The 20477-nt window shown below is 33.4% G+C and overlaps 1 protein-coding gene across 4 annotated transcripts in view; it reads left to right on the forward strand.

Annotated features, from left to right (window-relative positions):
- The window catches only part of SMC5 (structural maintenance of chromosomes 5), a 246856-nt gene that overhangs the window by 194218 nt on the left and 32161 nt on the right, over positions 1–20477 (forward strand). For all 4 annotated transcript variants that reach the window (XM_073984809.1, XM_073984807.1, XM_073984808.1 and 1 more), the window contains 3 exons: positions 16587–16750; positions 16807–16936; positions 18826–19031. In XM_073984809.1, coding sequence (XP_073840910.1) covers positions 16587–16750; positions 16807–16936; positions 18826–19031 — 500 coding nt within the window. The remainder of the gene's footprint in view (positions 1–16586; positions 16751–16806; positions 16937–18825; positions 19032–20477) is intronic.

Raw genomic sequence — 20477 nt, forward strand, 5'->3', positions numbered from 1 at the left:
TTAAATAGAGCTGATATCGTTATTAATGGGTTGCCTAATGGCATTCACGACCTTCGAGAACCCGTTATCAAAATAGCCACTCTATGCAATATAAATCTGAGCCCCGCGGAAATTCAGCACTGCTGCTACATGGCCAAAGGAAAGTCGGTTTTGGTCAAATTTAACTGTGTATATACCAGAGATTGTATAATGGCGAACTGCCACATAACGCTCTCTGATGTTCTTGGTGGCGCAGTTAGAAATAAAGTATATCTAAATGACCATCTTCATCAAGCTGCCTCTAAACTTTTGTTTTTATGCCGTAAACTCAAAAGGCAAGAAAAGATCACAAAGTATACACTTAAAAATGCAGACGTACCAAAGGTGCATGTAGTTTTTCCCAATGGCACAGAAGGAAATCTTGATGTGTATCAATGTGCTGATCTCTTGGATCAAGGTGGTTCAAATTGGATGCCAATCACATCAACACCCGTAACAAATGCTTAGGCGTCTTTTGAAACCAGAGTAGCTCTGCGACGGTTAACTGTAATTTAATTTTTTTTCTCATATCTTTGATATTTTTTGAGCTTTTCACTATTTCAAAATCATGAATTTAAATAATATTGGCGAAATTATACACGATAATCAATTTTTCCGCTCTAATTTTTTTAACCTAAAGCAGAATATAAATCTGATGCATTTTAACTCGCAAAGTTTGAAAATCTGCCCAAAGTCAACAAAACTTTCCGAAATCAAAAATATTGTTGAAGAAAGTTACTTGGATATAATTGGTATATCAGAAACTTGGTTAAAGCCATCTATTCCTCCGGAAATGGTTAACATTTGCGGTTATAATTTTTGTAGAAATGATAGACCAATTGGCAGAGGTGGAGGTGTGGGATTGCTTATTTCCAAAAAACTTATATACAAAACTGTGTACGTTGGTAATAACTTTGGTTCTGTTGAATGTTTGTTTGTAGAAGTCATTGTGAATTCGGGTACACTATTAATTGGTGTAGTGTATCTGCCCAATGGTAATTTTTCGTCGTTTGAAGCTGATCTTTCTGATCTCTTTGTACGGTATAATAATGTAATTATAATGGGCGATTTTAATAACAATTTGTTTGACATTTCGTCAGCTTCTTCAGTTCGGCATGCATGTTCTAGAATTGGTTTGACAATTCTGCATAATAATTGTCCAACACATTTTGACACGTTTCACCAGTCTACATCATTGATATATTACTTTTTAGTATCGCAGCATGATTCTATACAGCTTTCGGGTCAAGTTTTATGTCCAAATATTTCGAAACATGCCCTAATTTTTATGTCTATTAAATGCCCGCTTAGACGCAATGAGGTTTTTTATGAATTTATTGATTACAATGACTATTGTATTCAAGAGTTGGAGGAAAAGGTTAATAATTCTGGATTGGAATCAATCTTAACCACTTCCTGTGTTGAGGACCAGTTAAACTTACTTAATCAAAGCTTAAACTATATTCACACTGCGTTTCCTAAGAAGGTTAGGAGAATTAATTTCAGCACTGAAAATTGGATACATTGCCCCGAAGTCCGTTATAGCCAATCTTTGACTGATCTGGCATACAAAGCTTTCCTTGAAAATAATTCCGAGGATAGATGGAAAGTTTACTGTAAATTAAGAAATCGTACAAAGAATCTCAATCTCATACCACATCATACATCTCTTAATGATCATTTCATAATTTAACTAATAACTTATACGATATACTTATTATTAATCTGTTGCTTTAAAATTGAAGTAGCTACGACGTAATGAAGAATTTAAAAAAAAAATTAAAGAATATAATTGTAACCAAAATAATTAGATCTCCAATTTCTAGATTTAAGATGAATTATATATATGAAATTGTTTTTAGAGTAGCTATGATATTTAGGTGGATTCTTTGTAATTATATAAATTGGCCTCAAAATTGGCTTCAATTGCAAAGCAAATAAATAAAATAAAATAAATAAAAATAAATAAAATATTTCCCAATTGTTTTGATGAAATTTGTTCACTTCTTTTTTCGAGTTGACAAATGAAAGTAAATGAAAGAAGTAAAAAAAATTAATTCACACTATTTGTTATGGTCATTCATGATGATGATGATAAGGGAGTTTTAAGGGTGAATTCCGTAAAATTCCCCAAAGCAGGTATTGCTCTCATGAATTTATTATTTTGGACCTCGCCAAAGTCGTGTATATTAGGACCCATTTATTCAGCGTCCCCAACGAAGACAGAAATGTCAGACATTTCAGTATTATAATTACTGGAATACACCGTGGGAGACTAAGGTCTTGAAAATACCGAAAATCGTAAGTTACAGATAGAGCTATATCAAAATGTCGATCTATAGCAACAAAATTCTGAAGGAAAAATTTAGTGCTCCAAATAAAGACTTTCAGCCACTTCGTAGTGTAAGGAGGTTAAATCTTTTACAATACCGAAAATCGATAGGCACCGATATATAAGGGCTATATCGAAATACGGACCTATGTCCATAAGATTTTTGACCACTATGAACCCCAAATTCCAACTTATTCCAAAAGCGGTCTGAAAATGTGGCTAAATTGTCAAAATGCCTCAACACTACAACAAAACCGAATTAGTAGTACCGAATTATTCATCTTTTGTATCACAGTCTAATTTTTTAGAACTTTTTTATATTTTAAAAACATGTGTTACATTGAAATGTGGGAACAGTGGAGTAGTTAATTTGGTTTACATATGCGGCTACGAGAGTTTTTAGGTGTTTCGGTTGAATTCGCATTTAAACGAATTCATCAGTCACACTTATTCTTGAGCTCGCATTTAAACGAATTCATCAGTCACACTTATTCTCGAGTCGTCATAAAATTGGGGAAGGGTTCTTTGTTTCAATACAAAGAACTAAGAGAACTGATGAGTCCAAGTGGCGTTGGACGAAACTAGTCTTCTCTGCCATCCCCTAAAGTAATCAATTTTTACTACATCCCACTTTAAACTTGTTGTTTTTAAAATTGAAAACAACAAATATGAGATTAAGCTTGACTTGCCTACAAATAGTAAATTAAATGTTGACTATATAATGGGTAATAAAAACGCAGCAAGAGTTCATGTAATAACAAACAAGTCGCGATTATGTGCAAAATTAGTTAAGGTTCTGGAATTTCGGTATATTCCTTACGAAATTGTCCTCCATAACTCATGATATGTTTTGAAACACCCTATATTTTCGCGGTCAGTTTAAAATCCTGGTCTATATTGAAGTTGGATACTGTGGGGCACGCTTGTCGCTATTATGCACACAGCTGAAAGACCATTTGCAACATTCAATGGTAAAAAATTGACGGGTAAAGTGTGTTAGTACAACTTTTACTTCAATACCAGTCAAGGTCATATAACAATAATTTCAAATTGCGCTTTTTATCATTCAGGATACTAAAGGGTCTATTAAGAATCAATCAGTTAACAATAAATTAATTTTAAGCTCATATTTTAAGTAGAATTTCGCACAAGTTTTTATGTATTTTATAGAATTTTCCACGATTAATCGCATCTGTATTATTATTGACTTTATTTTTCTCTAAGTAAATAAAACTAATTGTTTTGTAACAAAGAACGTTTTTTTAATTTTATTATATACAAATATACACAAAAAATTGTCTTGCGCTTAAACGAATGTCGATCACTGTATTTCCCATTTTTCACTAATTAAACAACAATTACTTGACAAACTGTATGTACTTTATAGGGTCGCAAATGATTGTTTCAATGCGTTACTAACGAAAAAAACAAACTTAATATATCCTCCATACTACATATGTTGGATGCACCGACGTAGCCAGGGGGTAGACCGGGTGGCCCGAACCCCGAATTAGTAATTATACCCTCAGTGTTTAGGCTAGAAAGGGTATATACACTTTCATACGGGCAAAATGTGTCTCATCGAAATAATGGTTTTAGACCCCAAATATGTATGTTTGGACGAAATATGTTTCAGACAATTTGGAGTTGATTTAACAATGTCCGTCCGTCTGTCTGTCTGTCGGTTCAAATTTTGGCCTTCGTAATATTTTGTCCAAACATAGTTTAAGTTCGAAGATGAGCTATATCGGTCCACTCCTTCCGGTACCTCCCCCACAAAAGTTCCAAAGTGTTCAGAAAATTTGTGGGCATGATAACTCTTGAAGGGAGTAACCGATTTGGTCCATACTTTGCACATCGTGAAATTTCTACAAGACTTAGATGAGGTTCCAATATGGACTCAATCGGCCCACTCCTTCCGGTACCTTCCACACAAAATTTCGGATAAGTTCAGTTTAGGACCTGCTCTAGAATCGCTTTGATTTTTGTTGCAACAACTTGTATTCACTTCCCCCCATACGACGGTACAAGTTTCATCAGGGGCAAGTCCATACTTCCTGAGAAAGTGGCCGGAAAGGTGCAAAAAGCCCCTATGACACCTTGTGTAGTGGTTGGAGCGCAAGATAACTCTCGAACGGATCTGTCGATTCAGTCCAAAATTTGGCCTTCGTAATATTTTATCAAAACATAGTTTAAATTCGAAGATGGGCTATATCGGTCCACTCCTTCAGGTACCTCCCCCACAAAACTTCAAAAATGTTCGGAAAAATTTTGCGCACGATAACTCTTGAAGGGAGTGACCGATGTAATCTATACTTTGCACATCCTAATACTATTCAGATCAAATCTAAAAATGGAAAATGATCCAGAAATTGAAAATATTAAAAAGCTGCATGAAACCAATAATAAAATGACTGTATCAGTGGAATTGAAATCGGAAAGGACTGTATCGGATGTTTTTAAATCTACAAAGCTTTTGGCTGGTACTTCTATATTTATAGAAAGAGATCTAAGTGGTCTTCGTCTTCAGAGGAAAAAGGTGATGCTGCTATTGAAAAAGGAATTACAGAGAGTCAATAAAGATATCAGGGTAGGAGTCCGTGGCGAACAACTTTTTACGGAGGGCAGAACATTGCATTGGAATAGTGAAAATAAACTGGTGTGCGGTCAAAGCTGTGGAATAGACGTATTAACCAATATTTTTGGGGAAGATATCCAAAATGTAAATATAAATTATAAACATTTTGTTGAAAAGTTGATATCAAAAAACTAATAAAATCTAATAATAAGATCGCTAACAATCCTCATAAAAATAATAACATTAGTACAAAAATTATCGAACAAATTGTTAATGATCCATTAAGAATAATAGCCTATAATATAAATGGTTTGGGCAACAAAAATTTTCATCATCTTTTCTTTCAATACTTAAATAGTTTTGATATTTTTATCCTCACGGAAACTCACGTCGAATTGAAGAATCAAGCTTATTATTCCAAAAAATTTCAAAACTTCATAACTTACTGGATTTCGGCTACCAGAACTAATACTAGAGGCAGAGGAATCGGCGGACTATTATACGGCATAAGCAGGCAATTAGAGAGTAGAGGGTTTAAGCATGTTTTCGCCCAGAAAGATAATCAAAATGTTCTCCAATGCGAATTTAACGCAACGAAATTCGAAATTCTACCTGTTTATCTAAGAGGAGCGAATTGGAACGAAGATTTCGACAAATTAAAGAGGGGTATCGAGAATTCCGAATGTAACAAAATTGTAATTGGCGATCACAATTGTCGAATTGGTGAAGAACAAGAACTTCCAGAAGAAATTCTTAGAAATTGTTTTAGCAACAGAAGATCATGTGATACGACTATTAACACAAATGGTAGAAGATTTATAGACATGTGTAATAATAACGGCCTAGTTATTTTAAATGGTCGATGCCCTGGAGACACTGACGGAACTTATACTTTTTCAAATAAAAACGGAAGCTCAGTAATCGATTTTTGTGCTACATCAATCGAAATACTTCGATATGTAACTACATTCCAAGTAGACAAACAGATATGGTCGGATCATTTCCCAATAATATTAACGTTATCAATGCCATACTCACACAAGGAAATAGCGAGAAAAACCAATATTGCTCCCAAACTTAAATGGAACGAAAGGCATAAACTTGTATACCAAACCAATATAAATAGAAACCTACACAGACTTACATCTATTTCACAACTTAATGACCTATCCACAATAATTAAAGAGTCATACCCAACCCAAAATAACAAAAAACAACAGTTTAAAAGTAAATGGTTCGATAGTGAATGTTTAAAAGGCAGAAGGAAAGCTATGAAAAAACTGAATAAATTTAGAAAATCGGGGAGTACAAACGATAGACTTTTATATATCGAACAAAAGAAACAGTATGCTTGGTTATGCAAACGCAAAAAGTCTGAGTATTATCAACAATTGGGACAAAAGTTGGATACAGTGTCAGATAGTAAAACTTGGTGGTCGCTGGCAAAGGAGATTCGACAAGTTGATAACGGAAACAATTGTAGTATCCCCGCAGAAGAGCTAAGAGTATATTTTGAACGTCTGCTTAACCCTACTTGTAATACGGAACCGATTTATTATGTTCCTAACAATGTGTCAGATGATCTTTTAGATAGAGAATTCACGATTGCAGAAATAAAGAATCAATTAATGTGTGTGAAAGTAAATAAAGCACCAGGAGAGGATTGTATACCTTATGAATTTTTCATTAACGCCACTGATGAATTCTTAAAATCACTTTGCGCTGTGTATACAGGCATTTTGAATGGGAGTGACGATTTTGAATTATTTCGTTCATCCATAATATTCCCAATTCACAAAAAAGGTGATGTAACAGATGTCAATAATTATAGAGGTATTTCTTTTATGAATTGCATTGTGAAATTGATGATCGGAATGGTAAATCTTAGAATATCGGAATGGATAAACAGATACCAAGTACTGAACGAATATCAAGCGGGCTTTCGCAAGGGATATTCTACAGTAGACAACCTATTTAACCTTGCTGCAGTGGTAAATCTAAAAAGGAATGAAAACAAGAAGGTTTACGACTTATTCGTCGATTTTAAGGCAGCCTTCGATAGGGTGCCAAGGAACCTCTTAGTCTATAAACTTCACGAAATAGGTCTATCATCGAGAATAGTTTGGTTTGTTGAAAAAATGTACCAAGACACGAAATCTGCAGTATGGTCTGGAAATGTGCTGTCAGAATACTTTAAAACATACACTGGAGTAAAGCAAGGGTGTTTGCTGTCACCTATTTTGTTTGCAATATATTTGAATGATTTGCACGACAATCTTGATGGTGGTTTGTATGTAGAAGAAACCAATATTCGTCTTTTAATGTATGCGGACGACATTGTTTTACTGGCTGATAGTCCCAAGATTCTACAAAGTATGATTGATAATCTAGAATCTTATTGTAATAAATGGGGTATGGAAGTAAATCAAATGAAGTCAGAGATTATGGTTTTTCGAAAAGGAGGCAAACTGTCGGAAAATGAAAAATGGACGTATAATGGCGAATCAATAAGAATTGTAAATGAGTATAAATATCTGGGAATGATCTTAACGCCTAAATTATCTTTCACAAAACATTTGCACAAAAAAGAAGAAACCACAAAAATGGCAATAAATTCAACGTGGAAGAGTTTTATATCTAAACCTACAGTAACCCTAACGGCAAAATGGAAAATGTTCCTGGCTGTTTGTCGTTCCATACATAGTTATGGGGCGCAAGTATGGGGAAACGCATATTTTAATGAAGTTGATAAACTATATAAGTACTTTATAAAAAGAATTTTGAAATTACCAGAATCAACACCGAATTACGTACTTTCTCTGGAAACGGGATACGAACCTGGTTTCATCTACACATATTCACTCCATATAAAATATTTGTCTAAGGTTCTATTTGACCTAGATAATCAACGCTTGCCTCACACACTCGCTGTAAAACTAGCAAATAAAAACTTAGCCTGGTTTAAAGACTTTATGTCAAAACTTGATGAATACGACATTAACAATATGAATGTCAAAACAGATAAGAAACGTTGGATGGAGGCAGGATATAACTTGATAATGGCATTAAAAGCAAAGGCGTTTGACACATATGTGCAAAAATCGCAAGAAAGCGAGCGCAGAATATACAAATTCCTTAATCATAATGTTGGTCCCTTATACTGCAATGAAACTTTAACACAAGATCAAATCACTCTTATAATCAAAGCTAGAGGAGACTTGTTGTGGCTTAATTACAACAAATATGGTAATGCAGATACTCAAAGATGCTCGTTGTGTAATTTTGGTGAAGCGGAAACGATAATACATTTTATTGGTCGATGTCCAATATTGAGACACATACGGGTTAAATACTTTTATTCCACCCTATTAACTGCAAATGATATTATAAACGTACTAAATGGTGATGAAGATTTTTGTTGGGCTAAATTATGCAATTTTCTAAAGGAGGCCTTAAGATATAGAACTATGCTAATAAACGAATTCAACTATTAAGAAGACGTAAATAAAATTCAAATTAAAACTCAATTTTCCAGCACACGGTTAGAATAAAAACCATGCTGATATATTCTTTATAAGTCATAACATTTAATATTTTATTAATAATAATTTTATAACGTAATTTGAAAATAAAGAACATTGAATTGAAAATTGAAAATTGACTATTCATAGACTATTCACATCCTAATATATCTACCAGATATAGATCAGGTTCGAATATGGACTATATTTGTCTACTCCTTCTGGTACCTCTCACACAAAATTTCGGATAAGTTCACATTAAGACCTGCTCTCGAAACACTTTGGTTTTTGTTGAAGCGATTTGCATTCGCTACCTCCATTACGACGGTAAAAGTTTTTTTAGGGGCAAGTCCATATTTCCATTGAGGGTATATATCTGTCGGCAAAGCCGACTGACACTTTTTTACTTGTTTGTTTTATATATTTTTTATCTTCTTCTTCTTTACTTGCCTATTCGATTTTCGAATGTTGGCGACCAAAATGCAAATATAAGAATATATAGTTTTATAGTATGATAAATTAAATTATTAAATATTGTTTATAATATCGGCAAAAGTCTCTCTGTTTTTGGCTTCGCTTAGCAGATTTATGACATCACGTATGCCGGTCCATTCTTGGATGTTGTTGATCCATAGTAGTTGTTTCCTCCCTCAAGTAGGCCTTCCTTCAATGTTTACACGGATAATACTTTGCAGCAGTTTGTATTTCGGATTTCTCATAATGTGGCCCAAGTATGCCGTTTTCCGTCTCTTTATGTTGTTCAGCAGTTCTTTTTTTTTGTGTAATCTTCTTAGAACCTCATTATTTGATATGAATTGTGTCCATGATATCTTTAAGATGCGACGGTATGTCCACATTTCAAATGCTTCCAGTTTTTTCATATCTACAGATTTTAAGGTCCGTGTTTCCATGCCATACAATAGGACTGACCATACATATGTTTTCATATATCTTATTTTGGTTTTTAAGTTTACATTATGGCTTGTAAAAACTTTTTTATATTTAAAGAAAGTATCTCTGGCCATTTCAATCCTGCAGGCTATTTCTTTAGAAATGTCCCATTCTTCGTTGATTATCGATCCAAGATATTTAAAGCTTTGGACTCTTTCCACATTTATTTCATTAATTTTTATGGTGCCGCATTAGCATATGTATGATGTTTACTGATGACCATGTATTTTTCGCTGCAAGTGGTTAATCTTGAAGTGCTTGGTAAGTTCTTGAAGTGCTGTCATATTATCGGCTATGAGAGTGGTGTCATCGGCATACCTTATGTTGTTAATGACGTTCCATTTACATATATTCCTTTCCGGACACCATTTATTGATTCTTGGAATATTCGTTCAGCGTATATAATGAATAATAGAGGGGAGAGGACACAACCTTGTCTAACACCTCTGGAAATATTAATATTTTCGGCCAGTTCGCCATTGACGTTGACATGCGCCGTTTGGTGCCAGTACAAACTTTTTATGCATTCAACCTCCTTCTCTTCTACTCCAATGGACAATAAAACCTCTATCATTTTGTCATGTTGGACCGTGTCAAATGCTTTTTCATAATCAATAAAGCATAGGAACACGTCCTTCTGCGAATTTCGGCATTTTTGAACTAACGCTTGTAAGGCGAATGGAGCTTTGCGGGTTCCCATCCCATCTTTAAACCCAAACTGGCTGGGCCCCCATTGCCTTTTCACATTTCTTGTAGATTCTGGAGTGAATAATCTTCAGAAATATTTTGAGTGCATGGCTCATTAGACTAATTAGTCGATAGTCATTACAGAATTTTGGACGACTTTTTTAGGGATGGTTATAAAAGTTGATGTGAGCCAATCTTTGGGATATTTACTAGTTTCGTAAACGTAGTTAAAAAGTTTCGTTAAAAGGTTTACGTTATCACCATCAATTAACTTTAACAATTCTGAAGGAATCTCGCCCAGACCGCATGCTTTTTTATCTTTTAATGCCTTTATGGCTGTTTCAACCTCTGTACTTGTGATAGGTATCCCGGATAATTGTTGGTCTACCCGTCTTTCATGTAATGTAATTGCTCCATATATTTTTCTTTTCAGTAGTGTCCAAGACGGCTTGATTGTTTTCATTATATAATACTTTTGGTATTCCTCTGTAGTATATCCCAGCAGCTTCCTTAATTTTTTTGTGAAGATTGAAGTCGTCGTGTAATTGTTGCAGTCGCTCTATTTCCCTGCATTGGTCATTAAGGTATTCATTTTTGTCTGGCTTAATCCCATTGTTGTTGTTTTAATATTTAAAACAACTAATTTATTAGTGGAGAAGGTTTGCCATGGTTCGCCAAGGGGTAAGGCAGGGAAGACTTGTTTCGATCCTCGCCAGGATCATCAGTTCCCTTGTTTTTTGTTTGTGGATATTCTCCACCGAAGTTATTTTTCAATAACTTCTTCAACAAAGTACTTTTTATACCCCAACATCAATGGTCAGCTCGAAGTATAAAGGTGAACCAAGAAAAAACTTCAATGAGAAGTTTTTCTTTGGCAACCTCACACAACCCTGACGAATGTGTTTGCAAAACAAAGCTAACCTTCTTTCACTGTTGTGTGTCGTTGATTTTCAACGAAACCAACACAACAAAATGTTGTTGGTAACTTTTACTAGCCATAACCAACCATACACAAACCATGCCAGTGTTTCTCAAATAGAACATAGTTGGCGTTTTTTTATTGGGATAGCTGTTACAATTTTGATTTTACGCTTGAGCTGAAGCGTATATTAATAAGAATATAATCAATATGATTTCTAATAATATTGTCCTTTCTGTCCAGGGGTTATTTCCATGTATAGAGACGTCTTGCATGCAAGCTAAACAATGTGTTAGTTATAATCATTTTGTATTCTTGACAGAATTGTACAAGTCTGTCACCTCTTTTGTTTCTTGATCCTAAACCGTAGTGACCTGTAATTCCAGGGACCATACACTTTCCAAATTTGACATTAAAATCACCTTGGATAATGGTAATTTCTTGAGGTTTTGTTAATTTTAGTAGGTCGTTAATTTCTTCATAGAAGTTTTCTATTTCAGCTTTGCTTTTGTCAGCTGTGGGAGCATATATTTGAATTTTATTTATTTTCACTGGTTTTGCATCGAGTTGTATAAGCATAGTTCGGTCCGATTTTGGTATGTAACCTGTTACGCTTCTTGCTATACTTACCTTCATGATTATTCATACCCCATTCCTATGGTTTCTGTCCAGATTTCCATGTTTCGCGAGGTGAAATCTGCACTATCAGGCCACCAAGTTTCCCACACTCCTAGTATATCTATATCCAGTTTCTTCATTTCAGATATCGTGTTTGCCAGTTTTCCAGATTCATAAAGACTACGTATATTCCATGTTCCGATATTTAAAGTATTTTTTGTTTTACCTCCGGATACTTAGCACCCTCGTTTGGCCGGAGACTGAGGGCCGTGTATTGTTGTTCTATTCATAGATGCATGGTTTGCAAGTGATGTTTCTTCAGTGGTTTCCTCTTGCCTTCTGAAGGGTTTATAGTTTCCGTCTACATATTCAGCCGCTCCTCCTGGAATTCAGACGCTGTTTGCTGCCGCCAACTATTGATCAGACGTTGCCTTTGTTTTCCTTTTTTAGTTTTTGTTCGCCCCGCATATTTTTTTTGCGGTACCCCACATATCTGATGAACGTTCCCCTATCCACCACCTGGGGAGGCGTCCGATGGGAGAAAAAAAGGAAAAAATAACTTCGCACGGAACATTTTTTATATTTTACTCAAAAAACAATTTTGTAGCCACGGTGCTCTTGATCCAACTTTAAATGAAAGGAACTTACACCTGGGAAGTTTTTGGAGATTCTGAAACAACAATGTTCATAGATGAGAAAAATCAAAAAAAAAATCGCCGGAGCGTTTTATAAATAAATCGCGATCTAAGTTCACATTTTTAGGGATTTTGCTTGGAAGCCGCAAGTCCTATCGAAGTGGTATTATAGAAAATGTTGTAGCTGTGAAAATTCTCCACGAGAATAATCTTTATGATATTTTCGAAGGTTTTACCATTTTTGTGATATAGAAGTTTAAATTCGGACAATGCACTACAGTCAGCGCCTCCTTATAAAACAATGTCATGTGAGGTACGTCTTAACTAACTTTAAATAAAAACCGCCTGGGAAGTTTTCGAGGATTCTGAAACAGCAATGTTCATACAAATCCAAAAACAAGAAAAAAATCGATGGATGGATTTTTAAAAAATCGAGGTCAAAGTTCATTTTTTTTAGGTTTATTTTAGATTTTGGCTATTTTGCTTAAAAACCGCAAGTCCTATCGAAGTGGAGCTAAAGAATATGTTGTAGCTATGAAATTACGATTTGTTCCTTGGTTTTACCATTTTTTGAGATATAGAAGTTCAGGTCACATTTTTAGGTTTTGTTTGTTAGGTTTTCACGATTTGCTTCTTATCGAAATGGGGCTGGAGAAAATCCTATAGCTGCGAAAATTCTCTACAAGATTGTCTTTTGTAATCCTAGGTTGTACCATTTTTGAGATACATATGTTTAAGTTGAGAAATTGCAGACATGACATTGTTTTATAAGGAGACGATACAGTCAGTGAATTGTCCCAATTTGAACTTCTATATCTCAAAAATGGTAAAACCTACGAAAATATCATAAAGGACAATATTGTAGAGAACTTTCACTGCTATAACATTTCCTTCGTTAAAACCTTAAAAATACAAAAAATGTGAACTTTGACCGCGATTTATTTAAAATGCGCTCCGGCGATTTTTGTTTTGTTTTTTTTCTAATCTATGAACATTGTATTTTCAGAATCCCAGGTGTAAGCTCCTTCCATTTAAAGTCGTTTCAAGAGTACCGTGTAGCTTATATTTGCCTTCTTTTGTGCATACTAGTTTTTCCTTTCAATGGAAAAATAGTTTTTTTTTTTAATCATCCTCCGCTAAAACAACGCCGTTTAGTCTGCGGATAATACTATGAAGGGTGAAGATTATTCTCACCAACCTCACGTTTAAATACAATTTTTGGAAAAATGTAGACACAATAATTTCTTTAAGTTTTTTACACAGAAACAGGTATGTATCTCGGCATCGAGATATGAAGTTGATGCAGGAATTTGTTATTAGATTGGTCAAATTGAGCAAAGTGCAAATTTTAGAGGTAAAATACAGTGAGTCAATTAAGTATTTTGCCTCTTTAGAAAATTGAAAAATTTTCAATAAAATCGTTTGAAACCATCAAATTAGTGGTCAGAAAGTCGAATATTTATGTGTAGTATGTTTGTGGGTAGTTTAGTATCCAATATCTGCAAGAAACGCAGCGAAAGGCTTAATGGTCTTCTAGATATTGACCAAAATCTATAACAACTTAAAATATTTTACCTCAAAAAAGTATTTTGCCTTTTACATATTTTTTGAGAAAAAGACATTTTTGTTGCACTCTAAAGATTTTTATTGTAACCGTTAGAGATTATGACATTATGCAACTGTTTCGGCACCAGTTCTACCACCTTGCGACATGTTTACGCGGTTATTTTCTCCAATTTTCCTACATTAATTTCTTTGACAATATGTTTTATTAATTTTGGTCATAACCACCATAATCTCTAAGAAAATCAGTGAAAAATGATTCGCCGCTTCCTTCAAATCATAACAAAAACTTAAAAAGTAAATAAAAGGCTAAGATGCATCGCGAATAGTGAAAGAAATTATAGTTTGGAACTATGAAAATCAAGAACAGAGACAAAAAATATTTAAAAAATCGCGAAGATCACTCCTGACCGCTTCCAAAAATGAATCGTGTCTTCAATACTAATCTCGGAACCAATGTCTTGGATGAAGTGTCCACAAAGTTCCAAAATCCAAAGATATTGACGGTGTTATAGAAAGAAAAAAACCATATTATTTTTTAATAAATAAGACAAAATAGATCGCTCTTTATTGGTATTTTCCCGCAACATGTGAGGGTCATCCGATGCAAATATATTTAAATACCTTCGCCACTAAACCGCACCATTTTTAAAATTCAATTTTATAACTTCAGAGGTCTTGGCAAGGGATGATTGTTTCCCTATATTTTCCAATTATTTTCTAATGATTTATTTGCTACAAAACCATCAATATCTCTGGATTTTGGAAACTTGTGGGCAATTTATGCAAGATATTGTTTCAGAGATTAATATTGAAGACACGATTAATTTTTGGAAGCGGTCAGGAAGGATCTTCGCGATTTTTTAAATAATTTTTTGCCTCTGTTATTGATTTTCATAGTTCTAAGCTGTAATTTCTTTCACTATTTGCGATGCATTTTAGCTTTTTATTTATTTTTTACGCTTTTGTTAGGATTTGAAGGTAGCGGCGAATCATATTTCACTGATTTTCTTAGAGATTAATGTCGGTAATGACCAAAATTAATAAAACATATTGTCAAAGAAATTAATGTAGGAAAATTGGAGAAAATAACCGCGTAAACATGTCGCAAGGTGGTAGAACTGGTGCCGAAACAGTTGCATAATGTCATAATCTCTAACAGTTACAATAAAAATCTTTAGAGTGTAACAAAAATGTCTTTTTCTCAAAAAATATGTAAAAGGCAAAATACTTTTTTGAGGTAAAATATTTTAAGTTGTTATAGATTTTGGTCAATATCTAGAAGACCATTAAGCCTTTCGCTGCGTTTCTTGCAGATATTGGATACTAAACTACCCACAAACATACTACACATAAATATTCGACTTTCTGACCACTAATTTGATGGTTTCAAACGATTTTATTGAACATATTTCAATTTTCTAAAGAGGCAAAATACTTAATTGACTCACTGTATATGAGTGTCCGGATTATGTGGGTGTCCGTCTTGGGAATATATGTATTCATTCTTCTTTTCAGAAAGATTTCCCCCTTATATATTTGCCTTTTAGTGGAACACACAAAAATATTCATTTTTGTACAATATTAATTTAGGAACAAAAAATAATTAACAATTTGAAATTGAGAACAAGACTTCAAGACTTGAAAAACTATAATGAATATACTGAAAAATATTTGACATTTTCAAAATACAATACACAATAGCGGTATTCACTCATTGTGGTAGATTTACAACTCTTGTTAATGTACTATGTGTACCAGGGTTTTTCACAACGAAGTGTGAATGTCTTTTTTGTGAAAATCATAAACAAATCAAAGCATCTTAACGTCGTTGTATGTCTATCTTTTAATTTCAGTTTTTTACACTTTTTTCATAAAAAATTGTTTTTTTCTTGCCTCCATTCTTTTATTATTCTTTTTATTTTTCCCATTTTTCTACCAAAAAAAAACAAAACTCCGACATAAATAAAACTCACAACAAAGTGACGACACAACAATCAGCTGTTCTAACCCTTGTACAAGTACAATTAATTGGTCTGTTCCTTTACTTTTGAAAATGGTAAAACCGGCAAAAGCAGTAAAAGTTGTGAAATGCTCCCATATGAATTGTATGGTGTCTGAAGTAAGGGAACGCTTTTCGAGTAAAAAGTGGTAAAACTTGAAGATTCTTGCACGTAAAGGAACAGAGCTAATGTTTACAATACTTTTAGGTCGAGTAAATTAACAACCCTGTTGTAAATTAAACTTTCATGTATTTTGTTGTTGTGGTATTGGAAACACTTGTAGATCTACAATATTAACAAGATGTACAAGATCTACAATCCCACTTTACCAACATGAGTGAATACCGCTAATATTTTTCAAAGAAGAATATGTTTGTTGAAACAATTTAAAGCAAAGTACTTTGATACAAAGTGTTTTCCCAACAGTCCGAAGTACAGAGTCAATAGTGTAAATAATTTTAGTGTCCGGATTACCGCGTTGTCCGGATTAATGAGTGATTATAATAATTATGGAGACTATATTGTATTTGGAAAAATAATACTCTATACAATGTTGTAGGTACATTTACCAAAAAATCTAGTTGTTTTCTTTTTTTAGATCTTATTTTTCTTCTTGTTGCCTAGAATTTGTTGTTTTTGTTATCAAAATATTATCAGGCATTGTGGTTTAATTTAATACGAAAAACAATTAAGTTTACTATGTAGTAGTGATCTTCTTATTCAAGGATATTATTAGCAACAAATTTCATTTTAATTTACAGACAATACGGATTTGAATCTTATCTGATAAACGTAGTAAATGGTCCACGTGCCGTCTTGGGCAGCCTCTGTTCATTGTATAACTTGCAAAATATTCCGTATGGCGGCGACTACGTAAATAGTTGCACTGATCAGATTCCCAACTATATAAACAACTATTTTGGTGGTAAGTATAAATATTACATATTGATATATTTCTGTATTCATATTTATATTTTATAGGCGACAATTATTATACACTTACAATTTCCAAGTATGGCAAAAGGGAATCATCTCTTATGCAAAGGACAATTTCTTCTAAAGGTTTGCTCTGCAGTAGAAACGACAATGAAATTGATGCTATAAAGTCCAGGTATGGTTAACGGTATATACACATACACACATCTGTACGTACAGTATCGGCCAAAACTAAAGCACCCCTCGGTACATTGTTTAAAATGAAAACTTTTTTAAGAAAACCAAGTTGTAATTTTTATTTGTATTTTTCATATTATTTATTTCTATCTTTATTATTGGAAAATACAAACATAAGGAATTCAGAATGTAATAAACAAAACTAATGCACGCCCCAAATTGAGGTATAACAAAACGATTGAAATCAATATTTCGTTGCGTATTCTTTATTCTGGATGCCACAAGCACATCTTTTAGGCATAGAGGATATTAAATTATTAATTATTTCAGGCGAAATAATTTATTTTCGGAAAATGTAGCTTAAATCCTCAAAATACTAAAAATCGGGAGGAACCGTTACCTTACCGTTATTGGTGAACAAGTTTTGTGACCACTAGGAACCCTAAGTACCAAATTACAGCTAATTTAGTAGCAAAATGTTGCTTAAATCCCCAAAATACTGAAAATCAGGAGGTACCGCTATAAGGGTTGAGTTCTTAGTTGATACGTGCTGATAGTTGTTTGCAAATATTTTTGTTCTGATGTTTTTGCGAAAGCCGAAAAGTGAGTGTGATTCTCATTTATTTGAGAATACTAGACACTTAAAGAGTTCGGGTTTTCGCTAAAAAGGCATCATTTCAAAAAACTGAAAAGCCAATTGATAGTTCCCTTAGCCGGGATGAAATCATGATGTTAGTAGCGATCAGTAAAAGTTTGCAACACTGTCAGTTCGTTTTGAAAAACATTACTCTCTGTAACAGAAAGTAATGATGAAGTTTAAGCCATTGGAGTAATACTCCAGACTTTAAAACAATCAAAAATTTTGCATTTCAAAAAATGTAATAATGTAATAATAATATAAACTGAATTTTTTATTTATAATGATGAAGTTAAATTTTGCATTTAGAAAAATGTACTGAGGATGTGCATTAGTTTACTGTATAATAATATAAACTGAATTCTTATTTATCTGATTTTCATAGATGGTGGTATTGGTTTAAAATCTATATCTTCTGAGATATAGTATTTGGTACCCTTTTGCTATTACATATTTTTTTGTTATTACATACTACTGTTTGTAAAATTTTATATTCAATAAAAAATACGTTATTAGTACTGAATTCGAGATAATGAAACCAATGTCCCTAAACACGTGAATATGTACCCCGTATCCCTTCCTAAATTATCAATTTTTGGAATGTTTAAAAAATAAATTTATTCAAGGGACTTGGATAATATGGTTTTAGAGCTATCTGGATACAGCTGAAGGCATTTGCTGACTACTTGGAGAACGTATTTTTGTACATGATTTTACATAGTACATAATTTTCATTCTAAAAATTTATAATAAATGGGATTTTTCACAATAGGTTCCACTTTCGTTCTAAGTGGTACCTTGCCACGTTTTCAGGAACATTGGCTTCATTATCTCGAATTTCTTACTACCTCCCATGGGAAGAAACTACATGGAAATGTTTAGAATAGGGCTGAATATCTTCAACCCAGCCATGCTGTTTGATGACGTCGAGCGAACTCCTCCATGGTGTGTTCCCTGACAATGGGTCAATAATGACGGTCTCTAGCTTGATTGCAAAACCAATGAATAGACGAACGGACACACATAGCTAAATCGATTTATGTATCTCGTCGAGTAATCAATTTCGGCATGGTTTACAAAATTTTTTTGAAATTTTAACTTATATAACACACTTTCCACATAATGTAGTAGGGTAAAATAGGGTTTGAATAATGTTTGTAGATTAGAAATGATTATGTCAATGGATTTTTTCAAATGTATGATTGGCCTCTGAAATTTAAATAATAAAGTAAAATTTTCCACTTTTTTAGATTAAATGAATTGACACGTAAGACCGATAATTTACGAAATCAGCGAAATGCAATTGAGGTTAAAATCCGTGATCAAAACGTTTGCTACCAAGAGGCTTCTAAAAACAAAAAAGAGCTACAGAACAAGGAAATGGAACTTAATCGAAAAATTGAACAAGTGGAAAGGCAAAAGAAAAAAATCCGAACACTAGAAAAAGATGCAATTGGTACGTTCTTGCATTTAACTAATTGCATAAGTCGTAAGATACAGTCAGAGTCAAAAGAAAGTTTACACCTCACAAAACGTTTTTAATAGCATAATCACACCGGTATAATGATACAATAAATATAAATCACAAATACAATTCTTTTAAATCTTTAGGTTGACATGCTTTTATTTTGGCTTTTAACTTATTTTGATATATTCGAGTGTCTAAATAAAAAATCCACCAGTATTTTTGTTGTACAGCTTTCGGGTAATTTTGGCAAAAATAGGGATTTATTTTACTCTTTTTCTAATTTTTTCGGTAAGTACTCAATGGATGTGAAGTCTAGAGACTACAGTGAGTGATCCTAGATGCATGATAGTAAAATATAGCAATATGTTATTCATAAATATGGGCGAAGCCTTCATATCCCTGCCCAAATGTCAGATACTCCTTTCATATAAGCCCCATTTCTGCAATCTCGTGTCAATATGAGTATATGATATTGTTCTTGTATCCTTGAATCCATACTATTTTTTTGAACCCCGCTTCTGTCAGGCACCCGATGAATATACATATATAGGACACTCCATCAAGTTTGATTTTGCATACATTTTCACCGCTAAAAGATTCGTTCTTGTTTTCGACAGTTGTTGCATATTTTGCGATCAAATATGTGAAAATGGTTATAACAATAGAAAAATACATTTTCCCAAACTATATTTGGTGAAAATGCCTGTGGAAAAATATGAACGAAGCTTTTAACGGTTAAAATGTTGTATACAGAATCAATCGGGTACCTGATAGCAGTGGGGTTAAAACAAAAAGTTTGTATGGGTTCAAAGACACGAGAACAATATCACATACTCATATTTACACGAGATTAATGACCCTAGTGAACTGAAATGGGGCCTACACCAAAGGAGGATCTGACATTTGGGCAGGGATATGAAGGCTTCGTCCATATTTATGAATAAAATATTGTATTGCTACATTTTACTCTCACTACTCTACATCACTCACTGTAGTCTCTAGACCTCACATCTATTGAGTACTTACCGAAAATTTCTTGAAAGAAAGATAAATAAAGCCCTTTTTTTTTTGCAAAATTACCCGAAAGCTGTACAGCGGGTCCAGTGGGGTATTATCACGGGATTTCACCAAAATACTGGTGGATTTTTATTTAAACACTCGAATAGGATCAAAATAAGTTAAAAATCAAAAATAAAGGCATGTCAAGCTAAGAATTAAAAAAATGTCTCACTTTTCGCAAGAGTGTAAACTTTATTTTGACTCTTAAAATCTTGGGTTATTTTATGAATCTTCATTTATTTCATAAATAAGCTTATGAAAGGCCTAATATTTTCTGGATTTTATTTTACCACAAAACACTTACAAAACTGAATTTATATTTTTAATTTCAGTTTCAATTTTATTTCAATTTTAATGCCCAGTCTTTCGACCTTA

Source organism: Musca autumnalis, unplaced genomic scaffold (genome assembly GCF_047663935.1).
Source record: "Musca autumnalis isolate F117 unplaced genomic scaffold, ASM4766393v1 scaffold_4, whole genome shotgun sequence".
Lineage (NCBI taxonomy): Eukaryota > Metazoa > Arthropoda > Insecta > Diptera > Muscidae > Musca > Musca autumnalis.